This window comes from Plutella xylostella, chromosome 18 (genome assembly GCF_932276165.1).
Source record: "Plutella xylostella chromosome 18, ilPluXylo3.1, whole genome shotgun sequence".
NCBI lineage: Eukaryota > Metazoa > Arthropoda > Insecta > Lepidoptera > Plutellidae > Plutella > Plutella xylostella.
In genome coordinates this window covers 10,697,995-10,713,304 of record NC_063998.1, presented here as the reverse complement: position 1 = coordinate 10,713,304, position 15,310 = coordinate 10,697,995, and the positions used below count along the sequence as shown (strand labels likewise).

General features: G+C 43.5%; 1 protein-coding gene across 1 annotated transcript; it reads right to left on the bottom strand.

Moving 5' to 3' along the window:
• Positions 1-5,868: 5,868 nt before the first annotated feature.
• On the bottom strand, positions 5,869-12,861 carry LOC105380859 (keratin-associated protein 19-2). The gene is made up of 4 exons (XM_011550465.3): positions 12,785-12,861; positions 11,090-11,309; positions 7,013-7,120; positions 5,869-6,319 (listed from the first exon to the last, which is right to left on the bottom strand). The coding sequence occupies exons 1-4, from the start codon at positions 12,794-12,796 to the stop codon at positions 6,111-6,113; spliced, it is 549 nt and encodes a 182-aa protein (XP_011548767.3). The 5' UTR covers positions 12,797-12,861; the 3' UTR covers positions 5,869-6,110.
• Between the last annotated feature and the right edge of the window lie 2,449 nt (positions 12,862-15,310).

Genomic DNA, 15,310 nt, shown 5'->3' with positions numbered 1-15,310 from the left:
CACCGTGTGTCGTGTAGAGCATACGCTAAGAACACAAGACAACGACCACGGTTACCTGACAAACCCTATTATGATGCAGGATGTAGTATCTAAATTGGGACCGGACTTTACCCGGCCCTGGTTCCTCTACTGCGACGCTCATCGCCATGAAGGTAAAGCGCGCTTTTCCCTGCTGGCTGAATTCTTGAAAGAGCAAGCGTCAGTAACGGCGAGAAATACGGTGTCCGTGAACAACCCGTACTCGGCACTATTCAAGGCTGCTCCACCTCGTCCACCAATTTCCACTCGCCCGACAGCCCCATTCCGCCAGTCAGCGCCGGCACATCGAGTCTTCGCAGCGACGGACGACGTGCTGCATTGTCGCTGCTGTGACGGCGAGCATACACTGAAGAATTGTAATAAGCTGCAGACTATGACAGTCCATGAGCGGTGGAATTGGGTGAGAGACTCAAAATTATGTTTCCGATGCCTAAACAAGGGCCATCACAAGAGCAAATGCAAGGCGCTGCCATGCAATATTGATGGGTGCAATTACCCACACCATCGGCTTCTGCACGATCCAGATAAGCCGGTGAAGACGCTGCAGGAACCGCAGCCCACTTCCAGTACGGGGGGAGGTCCCCCGCAGACACCTGAGAACGCGAGTAACTCCGTAAGCACAGCCGCTTCCGCAGAGCATTACGCAATGAGTGCCTCATCCACCAGAGCGTCGAACGTTCTATTACAGGTGTGTAAAGTTAAGTTAACGGGACCCTCCGGCACTGTTAACACATATGCTATGTTGGACATGGGCTCCACAGTAACACTGATGGATAAGGAAGTAGCCGAAAGAATCGGCGCACTTGGACCACGTGAACCACTACGGGTGACAGGCCTCAATTCTATGCAGAACGAAGAGAGCAGTCGCCGCGTTACCTTCACTATCCAAGGCCACGACGTCGACGAGGAACAGGCTATCTTCGCCCACATGTACTCCAAACTGATGCTACGCAAACAAACAGTGCCTAAAGAGGTAAATGAATACGCTCATTTGAAGGACCTGAAGAACGTTAGCTACGAAAGCGCCACGCCACGCCTTCTGATCGGAGCCGATCAGTGGCACTTGATGGTCGCCCAGGCTGTACGAACAGGCCTCAAGACGGAGCCAGCAGCTACCCTGACTCAGCTCGGCTGGGTCATCCACGGCCTGCTGCCAACCCGTGCCTCGAGAGAGGCAACAGTGCTACACATAAGCACAAGCACCCGAGACTTGCACGTCAAGAACGACGCTGCTCTCCGGTGGACCACGGCCGCCAATTCCCCGTTCAAGACCGCTGCTGCCGCCATCCTGCTGCAGCCTGTGGTCTCCGTTCCTGTACCACGGCCACCTGTCGTCCAAGTACCAGAACAAGGTGACTCCTCACAGCGACGTGAGTTGCCTACGGGGGGAGCCTCACCTCCCACATCAGCTGTTGCTGCCACGAGCCGGCAGCCAGCTGATCAAAGCTGGTCAGATCATGCAGACGAGGTGACTTACGACCACCTCGACCAAGAGATGCCTTACAAACATCTTAACCTGCACCGAGACTCCGACCAGCGACACTGCGCCAATGACGCACCGGTCAATCCACCGCGTCGTCTTCCCGCTGCTGTGACCAAGCGCGGGACCTCCACTGACGCGGCCCCACCAACAGTAGCGAGCGAAACCTCGCCGCTACTCTCCACTGCACGTCATTCCCCGCGACGCTGCCTTTTCCCCGCTGCTTCAAGACAGCGCGGGGCCTCCACTGACACAAGAGTGTCACCTTCTGCGACATCAGTGCGCCAGCCTACTTCACTGAAGTCATCCGAACGCCGCATCCCGCGGCACCATCCCGCTGCTACCTCCCGCAGCTGGGCCACGACCGCCTCGAAACGGCCGTTTCCCGAGACGCGAGCCCACAACGGGGGGAGCCTCTTCTCATCGAGTCGTGGCCGCCCCGGGCCCACAACACGTGGCCACCCAAGGCCACCTCCAGCTACATCAGCGGGTACTGCTACGCCGCTGATGCTCCGTCGGCGCCGCTCCCTGCCGCGCCACCCCGCTGCTGGGACACAGCGCGGGGACTCCACTGGCCACTCAAGGCCAGCTCCAGCTACATCAGCGGGTACAGCTACGCCGCTGATGTCCAGTTGGCGCCGCTCCCTGCCGCGCCACCCCGCTGCTGTGACACAGCGCGGGGACTCCACTGGCCACCCAAAGCCCCTTCCAACTGGATCAGCGAGTACAGCCACGCCGCTGATGCACAGTCGGCGCCGCTCGCTGCTGCGCCAGCCCGCTGCTACGAAACAGCGCGGGCACTCCAATGGCTACATGCAGCCAACGACGGGCGCATCCGCATCGAACCCTGCGCCGCAGGCGTCTCAAGTGCGCCGCCGTCGACCACAATGTCCCGCTGCTACGAAGCAGCGCGGGATCTCCACTGGACGCACGCAACGAGCTCCAGTTACACCAGTGAGCAAACCTGCCGTGCTGGTGTTCACCGCACGCCATCTCTCTCCGTGCAACCGCTGTCCCACGGCTACCCTTGCTGCGGCACGAGTCGTCGACGGGGGGAGCCCTCCCTCGTCCACCGACAAAGCGTGCAACCCTGCACCGCTTCCACTTCCTGCGTGCCTCCCCGCTGCTTCCTCACAGCGCGGGGACTCCCATGATGACTTTCCTTCGTCAGCAACGAGACCAGAGAGCGTGCCAGCTACCGCACCGCTCACAACTGCTGAGCGCCGCACCCCGCGGCACTGTCCCACTGCAGTGGTACCTCCTGTGCAGTGTGAGATTTCCACTGGCTGCCCCCAGCCAGCACCGAGGCCTGTCAGCACTATTACTGCGATGGCACGCCATACGCACTGCCCCTTGCCGTGCTGCAACTTCCCTGCGCGCTGTCCTTCGCCGTGCCGCAACTTCCCCGCTGCATTTACACAGCGCGGGGTCTCCATTGGCTTGACCGAGCCAACTCCAGCGCCGACGTCTACGAAGCCTGCGCCACTGACGATCAGTGCGCGCGGCTCCCCGTCATGCTACCCCGCTGCTCTAAGCCAGCGCGGGGTCTCCGCTACAACCGCGGCCATTCCCGGACTTCCGCCGACTGCAACCAGCAGTCCAGCCATGGTGCAGATACCGCCACCGAGGTGGCCTCGACGCGGCTGCATTACACGCTTCAACAAGCCACAAGCGGAAGCTTCATCGAGCCCATTGACGCCCGCACCGGTCGTCAATCCAGAAGGGCTACCCACACCGCCGACATCCGCACCAACGATGCGGACCCCGACGTCTTCCCAGAATTCCTCCACATGAATTCCTCGCTGTCCTCCAAAGAAAGGCTCATTCCATATACGCCGGGGGGAGACTGTTACGGACAGCGAGCTATCTATCCTGCTCGCACGCACAGCGCTCCCTCGCACCCACGCACGGCGCGCTCGACCAATGAGCGCGCCTCTCACGAACAAAGGCAATGGAGCTCTATTGTTCTTGGGTATATATATTGGCCCATTTTACCTGCTACGGCAGTCTTAGCCTCGCTTCGACTCGGAGTTCTGCTCAGCGCAAGCTAGCAAGCTCACCACCGCCGACCGAAAGGAAGGCACCCAAAAGGGTCGAACCCCCGGTTCCCCTTTTACGCACATGGTTGCGTTACTCCGACCGCAAGGAAGGAACCCCGACGAAGGCGAATCCTCGATTCCCTGAGTCACCCCGCCGAAGTCCGAGCCAGGGAGCAGACTTCGCGCGGGCTGGAGCCAGCAGCCGCTGGTCCAGACGCCAACCGGCCGGACGTCACCCCGACGCCACGCCCGACGTCACCCCGACGCCACGCCCGTCGTCGCCTCGACGTCACGCCCGTCGTCGCCCCGACGTCACGCCCGTCGTCGCCCCGACGTCACGCCCGTCGTCGCCCCCGACGTCACGTCACGTCAGACGTCCTTACAACACGTCTGACGTCCCGACGCCGAGGTCGTCATAGCCTGACACCAGGCTACCACCAGCTGCGGACCGAGTCGGCAAACGCCGCTCCTGCAGCTCCCTCAACTCACGGGTCGAGACGCGCCCTCCCCGTGACACCAGCACAGTGAAAGTGACAATCAGTGAAAGAGACAATCAGTGAAAGTGACATTATAAGTGTAAGAACAGTGATATGGACACACCTAATAATAATCTTTCTTTGTCTTTTAATGTGCATTTTCGTGTGTGTGATTAAAAGTTTAATAAACATTTGATTGAGTTATCGAAGTCTTTTTACTCAGTCCAACTGTCCTCAACAATAACTATGGCCGCAACACGGGTTCATTATTGACATCGATAAACTCATTAAATTCTCGTTAAAGTAACGGTTTTCTATGTAGATAACAAACCCGTGTTGCGGTAGCGGTCCAAAATAGTTATAATCTTTTACCTCTTCCACAGATTAATAACTAGTACCCTCTAACAAGGGTCCGAGAACCATTGTTATCGTGTACAGACTTGGTCTGATTTATTCATTTCTGTCAAAATCAAAGGACAACCTGGAAGGATCGTGGAAAGACTGAGCACTCTAGAAAGTTCCGCAAGTTTGAGGTTTGAGTTGCGAAGTATTCTCCAGGTCTCGTCCATTACGCGAGCCAGGATCACCGACTCTTGGTGAGAAACTGATTGGACCCAACACATATTTTAAAATTCATAGATATTAGTCGTGGTAGCGTAACGAATAAGGTCTCGGATCTTATTCGTGAGGCCATGGGTTCGAATCCAGCCATTTAGGTACCTACCTAAGTACCGTGGACGTTACAATTTACTTATTGATATTTGCACAAAACACGCACACCCACATAGCTTAACAGTCCTTCAAATACTAGGGAAGGAAGTAGTAGTTAAGGGTTGTGGTATAATCTCTACGCTAAGTAGGTTATGTAGATAAATTTGAAACCTAAGTTCATGAACAAATATTTGCTATGCTAGGGTAGAAACAGGAGGCAGTCAACATATAGACCCCCAATTTACAATGAGGTCGAACGACAGCGTCCGACCGGTACAAAACTGTAAAGTAGGGTAAAGAGTCGCTTACTACGCTGAATAAAAGATTTTTTCTTCTGCTGAGCTTATTTTGCATGCCGTCAATAATTCATTTATGATAATGCTATGGCGAGAAGTTCCGAAGTTGCTGTAACTGCGGCATCGAGAAGGCATTGTGCGACACGTGAGTGATTCTGCGCTATTTTATACACCAATTTTTGCATGCAGTTGTTTATTATGTTTTATTGTGAAGGGTACATAATAATAATAAATTATTTTATTGCTTCTTAAACAGTATTGGAATTGTATTTAAATATTACGTACTATATTGATGATGATGATGATGATGATTCTGTCCGACCGGGTTCGGAAGCGTTCCTGTTCATGAAACCCGCATTCATCTTCTCTTTTGCCATCATAGTCGCCGCCCACACTACCGACTCTTCTTTGACTGGTTTTCGGCCTTCACCATGGTGACAAACCCAGTCTAACATAGGTAGCTCTGATGTTTTCACGGGTATGCTTAGAATAACATTATCATTGCATTCTAAGATTTATTAACTCTTAGGTCGGAAATAAACTGCTTCATACCTCGATGGTTCCACTCACACACGGTTAACTTTGCGCATTATTTCCAGGTTTTACCAATGTTATACTAATAGCGTTCGCATCTGATATCAGTTTGAAAGAAACTTTTCATTATCATATTATCAAGATGTCAGAAATTGTTGTGAATATATCATAAAATAATGTTCAAACTTTCACTCACGTCCCTACAATGTTACGACGTTCAGCGGAAAAAGAAAAATAATGCTGTTATCTTAAAGTTTTCGTCTAGACAGGGTCGATCTAAGAAAAGACTCGCATGAGTAAAAATAATATTTATTTTATGTACAAAAGCTTACAGCACAAACATTATTGTTAAAAAATCAACAAAACGCTACACACTGTAAGTTGAGAATCCTAGAACATTTGGCAGTGGGGATTCCGCTATCACAATATTCACAATCGAGAACAAAACAATTTGAAAATAGAACGATCGAACGAACGGCACAACCGAGACGAGATTTAACTTTTTATACAGAGTATTTATTAGTGGCCAGTGTGTTTAGTGATGTCCGTAGTAGCCGCCGCTGTACCCGCCCAGTCCTCCGTACCCGCCGCCGAGTCCCCCATACCCGCCGAGGCCGCTGTACCCGCCGAGGCCACCGTACCCGGAGTGTCCGTACCCGCCGTACCCGTTGTACGCGACCTGGTTGGCGTAGCTCACCGCCGGCGCGCCGTAGTACCCGCCGTGGCCGTGGCCTCCGTAGCCTCCTGAATTAACGAAGATATAATAAGTATTAACAAAAACAATACAATCTAAAATATTAACTACGACATAATAGACGAAGAAGTATGGTGTTGGAAAGAGGAACATGGAAAACCTATGTTGCAACCAGGTGTGATTGAACTGCCTGTGACAGTGGGCGCTGCAGTCATGAGAACACCGACACTAACGAGGTGACTACCGTAACCGGCCACCGTTGCAAACGAAATTTGTCACGTGAAATATTTAAGTACACCTCCAAGTATACAATTTGAACAATCCAAGGCGACAGCATTACTTCCTCGCGCATTGTCTCGTAATGAGACAAGGGCCGAGGCTGGCGCTTCCCGCCGGACGGACAGTCGTATTGTGTACAACCAACATTCGGAAATTATGCTATGCATCTATTAGGACGATTAAGGCATTTTAAACAAAGAAAGCAGAAATTGTCTATAAGAACATCTTGAGAAAATGTAGAGATCCTGACACTCTCAGAAAGAAGATATTTAAATGAGGAACATGAAATCGAATAAATCGTTGGCAATAAACCAGTGACTTGGCTAGTAGCCATTTCAAATTGTATACCGTATATAAGGTACTATTCATGCCTCTGGGAGACTCCTTTCATGAACCCCGTAACGTCAATCTATCGAGAGTGATTACAGGACATATTTAATAAGATAATAATATATAGTCCTTACCGAGTCCTCCGTAACCTCCCAGTCCGCTGTAGCCTCCGTAGCCTCCGTAGCCGCCCAGCCCGTGCGCCGTGGAGTACGACACCTTGCTCACCGCCACCGGAGCGCCCGCTGTGGGGAGGCAATCATCATTAGTCACAAGAAGAGAAAGGAGTATGAGCTGAGCGCCAAGCTTCAGTAAAGAGGCACTAGAAGAAGTCAGTGCACCAGCTACAGGAAGTCCATCATGATTAGTCACAAGAGAAAGGAGTATGAGTTGACCGCCAAGCTCAAGTAAAGAGGCACTAGAAGAAGTCAGTAAGTTGCCATTGAAGGACGGATAGAAAGTTGAAATGGGTTTTAGGGCTTGAGAATCGCGTCGATTTCTAGTCTGTGTTAATATGCATAGTTATTTATAGGTTGAAAGGGGAATGCTGAAAGAAAAGTATTGTGGCGTTATCCTTGAGTATTTAGCAAGGACGATTGTTGGCAGATGGTTATTGTTTATGTAAGAGCAGGTTAATTTATATTTACAGAAGGTATGTTTAAGATCAACAAGTAATGTTAAAGCTTGAATATTGTGTGTTTCCAAAACATTCCAAATAATTATATCTTACAAAGTTTATGAATTTGAACTGTGGGAAAATTACAATGTGATATGCAGAAGTAATTATAATGAACACTTCCACAATTGTTATGATAATTACAGCCATGAACAACTTCCGAAAAAACAACAATGTAAATTAAATAATTGTTTAAAAACAGCGTGGCGCGTTCTTGTAAAAGACATTGTAAACAAAACCTTATTAGAGGTAAATTTTTTTACTCAATGAAACCAGATAGGTATTAGCTAGTAGAGGCTGAAGAGGCGAAACGAGGACAGAGTGTTGTGCAGAGTCTAGAGCTTCAGATAGGGCCCTACCTTACTACCACCCATATTAGTAATTAACAACCCTTAAGCAGCATTGCCGATTGTTGATTGTTAAGGTGTTAGTGGTGGTACGGTAGCTGGTCAGTTCACCAGCCAAGTACAGTAAACTTTACGGCAATTGAGCAGTACTTAAGACAAGAGTCGGCTGCCGCAGTAAGCATGTCACATCGCCACAAGACGAGGTATTGTTCCGCTGGTGGGAACGCGGGGACCTTGACACGGATCGCTCGATCACATAATTGCCATAATTTCGTCTGATTCATAGTTTGTTTTGTTTATTGTTGGAATCGATCGTGTTTTTTTTCGGAAATCGATTGGCGTGATTTGAATATTGAGTATTTTTGTATTTAACGATTTTTTTGTTTAGTCCTACAGAATCAATATAGGAATGTATTGATGTAATTGTAATAAAAAATCCAAGCAATGCCTATATTTCAAGATTTTGCTAAGGAGGTAATTCGCAAATATGTTTTGTTATTTAATGGTTTTTGCTAATTTTATTACTCCAACCAAACGTATTCTAAAAGTTTTCAGGGAATCGTGAAATACCCATTTCATAGAAATGGTGTACATTTGAGATTCTTAGAATTATAGAAAAATATTTATTGGAAAAATAAGGCTGAAAAGGGTTCTGTGTTATCCCTCTGGTTACTAAATCTGTAAATGTTATATCTGTGTGTTTGGCTAAATCTCCTCATGGGATCTACCGAGTTTAGGATGAAATAAGATCCTATCTCGTAGGAGTCACAATAAAATTTAATACATATAGGTAAGGTATAAGCTTATTTTGCGATATAAACCTAAACCAGTAGGCAATTTCTTAGGTCTTCTAATATGTTTATATATAATATGAAATAATTTCCATATTTTATTATGCACATTCATTATCCTGTGGGCTTCTGTAGTTATATCCGTTAATAATATATGAAAAATAGCTTTCGTAAACATAAAACTAAGATATTAAAGTTAAAGCTTTATACTATACTTACCATAATTCTTATTGCGGGCGCGATAACAAAATGCAGAAGTTTAAACCTAAACGATATTTAAACTCTGTTTAATGAGCAGATCAGGAAGAAAGCTGCTGTTAAATTGGAATAACTTTGAATATTACCATAATAATAATTTTATCTTTCAGTTTTCATGCAGTAAAATAAGTTCGGATCTCATGAAAAAAATTAAAATGGTGAATGCTAAGAATAAACATTTAAATTTATTTATTTTCCTTTATAAATTATTTATTCCGTTAGTGTCCCTGTAACCTAATTTAGATAAAATAAATCTAGGATTCCTGCATTTTTATACATGCGGCGTGCATTTGAATAGGAAGTAGGCAGTGCTACTAAGAACTAATTTTGCGATTCTATTAATTTTAAACTCTACCTTTTGTCCACTAGATATACTATATGCACATGTTATTTGAGGTGCTCTAATTTACAATTCAGCGATATGATTGGCTGCTTATTTTTATCTAGAAATTCTAAAATTAAATCGATTAGCCTGACCATCGAAACTCAGACACCATGCAAGCAAGAGGTTTGAAACGCCTTGTAAATGTCTAAAATTTTGTTCTAAACATCCCGTCAAACGTGGTGGATTTTTTAAATGGAAATACAGATAGATAGATTTAAAATAGCTAAAGACACTGAGGGTACCGGCCCTACTTCCAACCCTGGTCACGGGGGCTCTGACTAGAGGCTTTTGATCAATTTAAAGTTGGCTCCTTCCCTCGGATCCAACTCACTGAAGCACTTTGATCAACTTGTCAATAAACTCATTGTAAAAATACTCTTTGTAGTTGGTTTTAGAATTAAAGCGACATTTAAACATATTTGAATCTATTGCTCACTTGCTTTCACAGTTACAGTGTTTGGTGCATTGTAACTTATCTGCACTGCACAATCTAATAATTATGCTATGTTCATGTATCATAATTATGAAAGTTGTTTAACTATAAATAAGTTATAGGTACTATAGCTAAATTTTGTCAGTGCAAGTTACGTTAATTTAGTATTGTTTACAAAAGTTTTACAAGCACAATTTCTGCTTAAGACCTATTTGAATTTGCTTTGAACCATGCCTAATGTTTTTATTAAAACGAATTTTATTGCTAAACATGAATTAACTTCAACAAAAAAATATTGTTAAACGTGGTTTGAAATGTCGGCACATACCTACATACATGAATATTTAAGTAAGTAAAGTTTTTCCAAAACCGATTTATATATTACAGCAGTTTTTCAACACTTTTATCCGATCGACACTAGTCCCGCACCTTTCGGTGATTAATTCACGAACTTAAAAGGTTAGTTTTTTTAAACTTCAGACCACACGGGAATACAAGTTGTGGGCTCAAAGCTCAAAGCTCGCCAAATCGAGGCGAGCTTAGGGTCTCTTTACACAGAAGCATATCTATTGGTATATACAGTACCTTATAACTTTTTAAATTCTTGCAAATATTGCCAAGTATGAATAAAGAAAAATATAGCTTTTTATAATGTACGAGTATTACGAGGCATAAACCTCGTTAGCGAATAATAATAAACGGCGAAAATTTCGCTGATATTCGTATTAAAATAGATTATTATTGTGTACTATTTAGAAAGTAACCGAATAGAATGTAAATCATTAAAGTGAAATTTATCCTCAATATGTCCGAGTCCTAGCTAGATTCGGTTGTTAGGTCCTCGATATATTAATGGAGTAAGTTTTCCTCTAAGTTCCCTTTGCCTCGCTACAAGTTTTCTCTGTTAAGATAAATCTTTACAACTTTGTGTTGGAGGAGGAATGTATCGCTTCACGTTGCGGAATCCGCGAACAAATACCGCACATATAACTTAAATTCTTATACGAACAATTTAAAAGGTTATTAAATATCACGATAATTAGTAATTCAGACGAACAGAGCTCATAATTACCATAATCCTAATTCTAACTGTCCTAACTATAATATTATAAATGCGAAAGTAACTGTGTCTGTCTGTCTGTCTATTACTCTTTCACGCCAAAATTACTGGACCGATTTAAATGAAATTTGGTATACATATGGTGTAGACCCTGAGAAAGAACATAGTCTACTTTTTATCCCGGAATTCTCACGGGAATACTTTTTAAGGCGAAGCGAAGCTCGCGGGAACCTCTAGTAAGAAATAAAAATGTTGACAACATACCATATCCGAGTCCGCCATAGCCTAGGCCGGCTCCGCCATAGCCGAGTCCGTGGCCGCCATAGCCGAGCCCGCTGCCATAGCCCAGCCCGCCGCTGTAGCCGCCCGCGCCCAGACCGCCATAGCCCAGGCCACCATAGCCCAGACCGCTAAGCCCTCGCTTTTCGGTCTTCTTGGCCTCCTCTGCCATGGCCAAGCCAGACATGGCAATAACGGCTACGATCTGAAAAGAAAATTAATGCTGTTGGGATATTTTGGCTATACACCGGACCCATCTTTTCTCAGCGAGTGTAAGTTTCAATTACAATTTATTTTACAAAATAATTGATTGATTAAACTAATTCCCGTCACAATCATAGACTCATAATTATGTTTTTTGTAACTTAGATTTACTTAAAGGTATTTTTTTCCTTGAATTTTTCTGCCTTGAATAAATTAGAAACTAAAAATATCTTCGAATAGCGTCAGGTACTCGCAAATTGCTTCAGGCGACACACTCTGAAAAGCCCCTCAATTCTTTTGTGAGTATTTTATTGAATGCTTTATAAAATTAATGTTTACTATTAAGGCTTCGTATTAGATTGGAAATAGCAATATTTTGAGAAATTATGAAAGCTAATTAGTGGCACTTATGAAGCATGTTAAAGCTTAGGCTTTGTCTTAGAACTTCGTAGTAACCTTTTTTAATTAGGAATACCAGGAACATTTCCTAATTTCAGATGTAAGACTTCATGGTGAAAAACTGTTAACTTCGGGCTAATAATTAATTTATTAAAGATTCACGTTTAGTGTTGCGTACACTATAAAAATATGCTATAGAAGAAACGTTACTTGGTAGATAACCTTTTTTAAGTGCCGCGGTCACTAGCCACTATTATAAAGCAGGTGTTTCAGTGAATTCATACGGGAAACGACTTGTAAAATTGACCAAATAAACTACTTAATGAATTAATTGATTACACAGTTACAGAATCACCGCCGCGGTAGAGTCCTACTTGGCTCACTGATTCTGCAGTTTATCACTAATTTCATTTCCCAGGCAAGAATAAGGAACAATTATCTTTGGTTCAGGTTTAAATCGCTAATATCTGATCAGAACAAGTACTTATCCCGCAGCATGTAGTGATTATGAACAAAACGTTGTGTAAGAATGTAAGATACGCTGTGAAATTAAGGTGACATAGGTTAGTTCAAATTAAGAATGCAACGTTTTTAATTTGAGAGTTTCTCTAGCTTTTGTTATTTTTATGATATGTGACACAATTTACAGGTACTTAAATACTATTTTAATTAAATTGCATGCATTAAAAAACTTAAGTTTGTGACTAGATGCACTTTTATTGATTACGGTAGTTATGGGGTGCTTTTATATGGGTGTAATATGCCTTTATTAAAAGTGAATTTAGCAGTTTCTTAGTAATGTTAATGTGAATTATTCTTTTGGAGGTATCAAAATATTATTGTTTTTGCAGTGTTAGCAAAATTAAATGAATGAAGTATGTTAGTAGGATCCTTAGTTTCATATTAAAAATTAAATGTTTTTCAACTCATACGATTTACACAAAATCCGTGCACTGCCCAAAAAACCTTACAACTTATTTAACCCAACCCATATCACTATGTTCAATTGTGTTATGTTTTCCAAAACCAAGCCCAACACATCACCGAACGCTTCTGTTCGAAATTCAAAATCCTTACCAAGAATTTCATGTTGAATGAGGTAATGCACAACACTGAGCACAGCGATGGACTGTGCTGGGGGCTGGCGCACGCGCGCTTAAATACTGCTCAGAATGTTACTGGCCAGTTATAGGTTCTACACATTTTTTCGTCAGCCAAGGATCTTGGAGGTTGGGACTTTGGGGTGCTCGGCTTGTGAAGGTTTTCTTTGTTAGTTTGCTCGTTAACAGCGTTGTACGAAATAGAGTAAGTTTTTGCGTGTTTGGGTGTAAACGAATGAACGTGTTAACAGGTAAGTGGGCGATAGCTTTAGTTGTTTGGTATATAGGTCATAAGGTTTTCACTGAACAAATTTATGATTACCTGAAAAGGGTTAACTTGCTATAACTGTTTCCTAAAAGTGGTATAAGTCCCAACAGGTTCAGTATGAGTTTTGTATCAATGTGTACAGGAAGGTTACCAGTGTTTCGGGGGTTAACTACGATAACCTATGAAAGTAAAGTCATGAAACGTAAGGGTTTGGCAGACAAATTAATAACAAATCACTCGGGCACATTTAAGTTTTGACATTGCTATCATAAAGTTTTTTGCCTACAGAATAACTTTTAAAAGACCTAAACCCCCTTCAGTGTTTTTACAAAATATCAATATTAATATCAATGTTAGTAACTGTAGTAGATTGAGACTTTTGTACGAAACAGTTATAACTATAACGCGTGCGACAATCGCAATGAATAGTCGTTGTGGTCAGTAATTACTCCGGTCAATTGTTTCAGACTATGAACGTAATTATCTCGTATTATGTCCAGATTTTATCCTAATAATATGACAAAAGGTAGCGTTGTTTGTGTGTCACTATCACACCGTTATTTATCCCGTTTTCCCTCATCTACATAAGAAAAAGAATGCGTACGGAGGTAACGTACGTTTGATGATGTGACTGACGATGATCATTAAATTTCAGAAGTTTGAAACTTTGGAGATAACTACAAAGGACATAAGTAATCAGACTATATTATAAAACAAAAAGTTTTATTTTACATAGGTACTAATGACCGATACGATCTGAAACCACGTAAAGATTTTTTAAAGAAAATACAGTAAGTACAAAAGTTAAAGAGAGTGATTGCTAGCCGGGTAATACCTAGTGGGTATGGCTAAACATTCACTGAGGTGACTCACAGCATGACCTATCGCTGCACCAGCACCACAAAGGTGCCACCAATTACCCGCCGATACGAATCACAACACAACGGACATAATCATCGACAGTCGAGGATCCAGACCTACATAAAATGCTAAGACAATACGAACTTACAAATTGCAACATGTTTCCTACAACTGTACCGCCCCCTCCGGGCTGAAGGTTCACTCTACTTTAACAAAAAACAAACGAACGAACGCTGCCATGCAAGCAAAATGTTTAATACGACAAGATACAGTCGTGATTAGCGTAGCAGCGCTCCGAAACTTCGTTTATCGTATTATAGAGTGACCCCCCTGGCGCAAACACACGCTCATACAGAGCTTGATTTTATTAACAGATAAAGGTTTCTTAGGCAACACAAGAGCACTAGGTCTTGTGTAAGGAACGCACTATATTTTAAGACCTATCATAAGAGTGAGCCCATTATTTTAGTTATTAAGACACGTGCCTGTGCTGAATTGTTACTTGTTCTGTGAATCTATGCATTCTAAGTTACTTGAATGTAAGTAAAGGTATTCTTGAGACTGTAGATTGTTCATATTCCCGTTTCATTTGTCTCCTTACTATCGCTAGGCGTGTGACAAGGACAGTTAAATAAAGTTTTATACAAAGAACGCGGAAATTAGTTTTATATTTTAGTCGCTATGCAAATCCCTTATATACGGTAGTTGAAAAATTCAACGAAATTCCCACAGCATTTATAAAATCCAACGAGTTATTTAAAAAGGCGAAATGAACTTTTACAGTTTTCAGCGCTGAAACTAGTTAGAACAGCGATTTAAAAATAACTCGCTCTTTGTTCCCCAGTAAGTTATTTTTTAACAATGAGCGACACATTTTTTTGTAATTTGAAGGCATTTGTAGTAGAACTAGTAGGTTTAAGAATGAAAGCGTATCCAACTGGGTGGGGCTGTATTGCTGAAGCTTTAAGAGGTTGGATGAGGAAGGATAAGGATAGACTGTAGGTGTATATGCGCCTATGTCCAGTAGTAGACGATTGCGGGCTATTGTTTGAATACTTTTTAAATTACATAAGTTTGTTATTTTATATTTTCGGAAAATAAACTTATTACTGATTACGATACTTTATGATGTAAATATGTTTATTGTATATGTATAGGAATTTAAAAACGGGTGAATTTCTGAACATGCGTATACCTTTGTAGTCGTAAATACATTAAAATCTTTGCAATTTTTAGCAACCAGTCTGGAGCTAGGAATAATTACAGACGCCGCCGCCACATCCGCAGTACGCCGCCTGAAGGGTCACTCTTGCTAAACATTACAAAACATAATAAGCCAGCTCTTATTTATTCGTTTTCTAACAAGATAGAGAA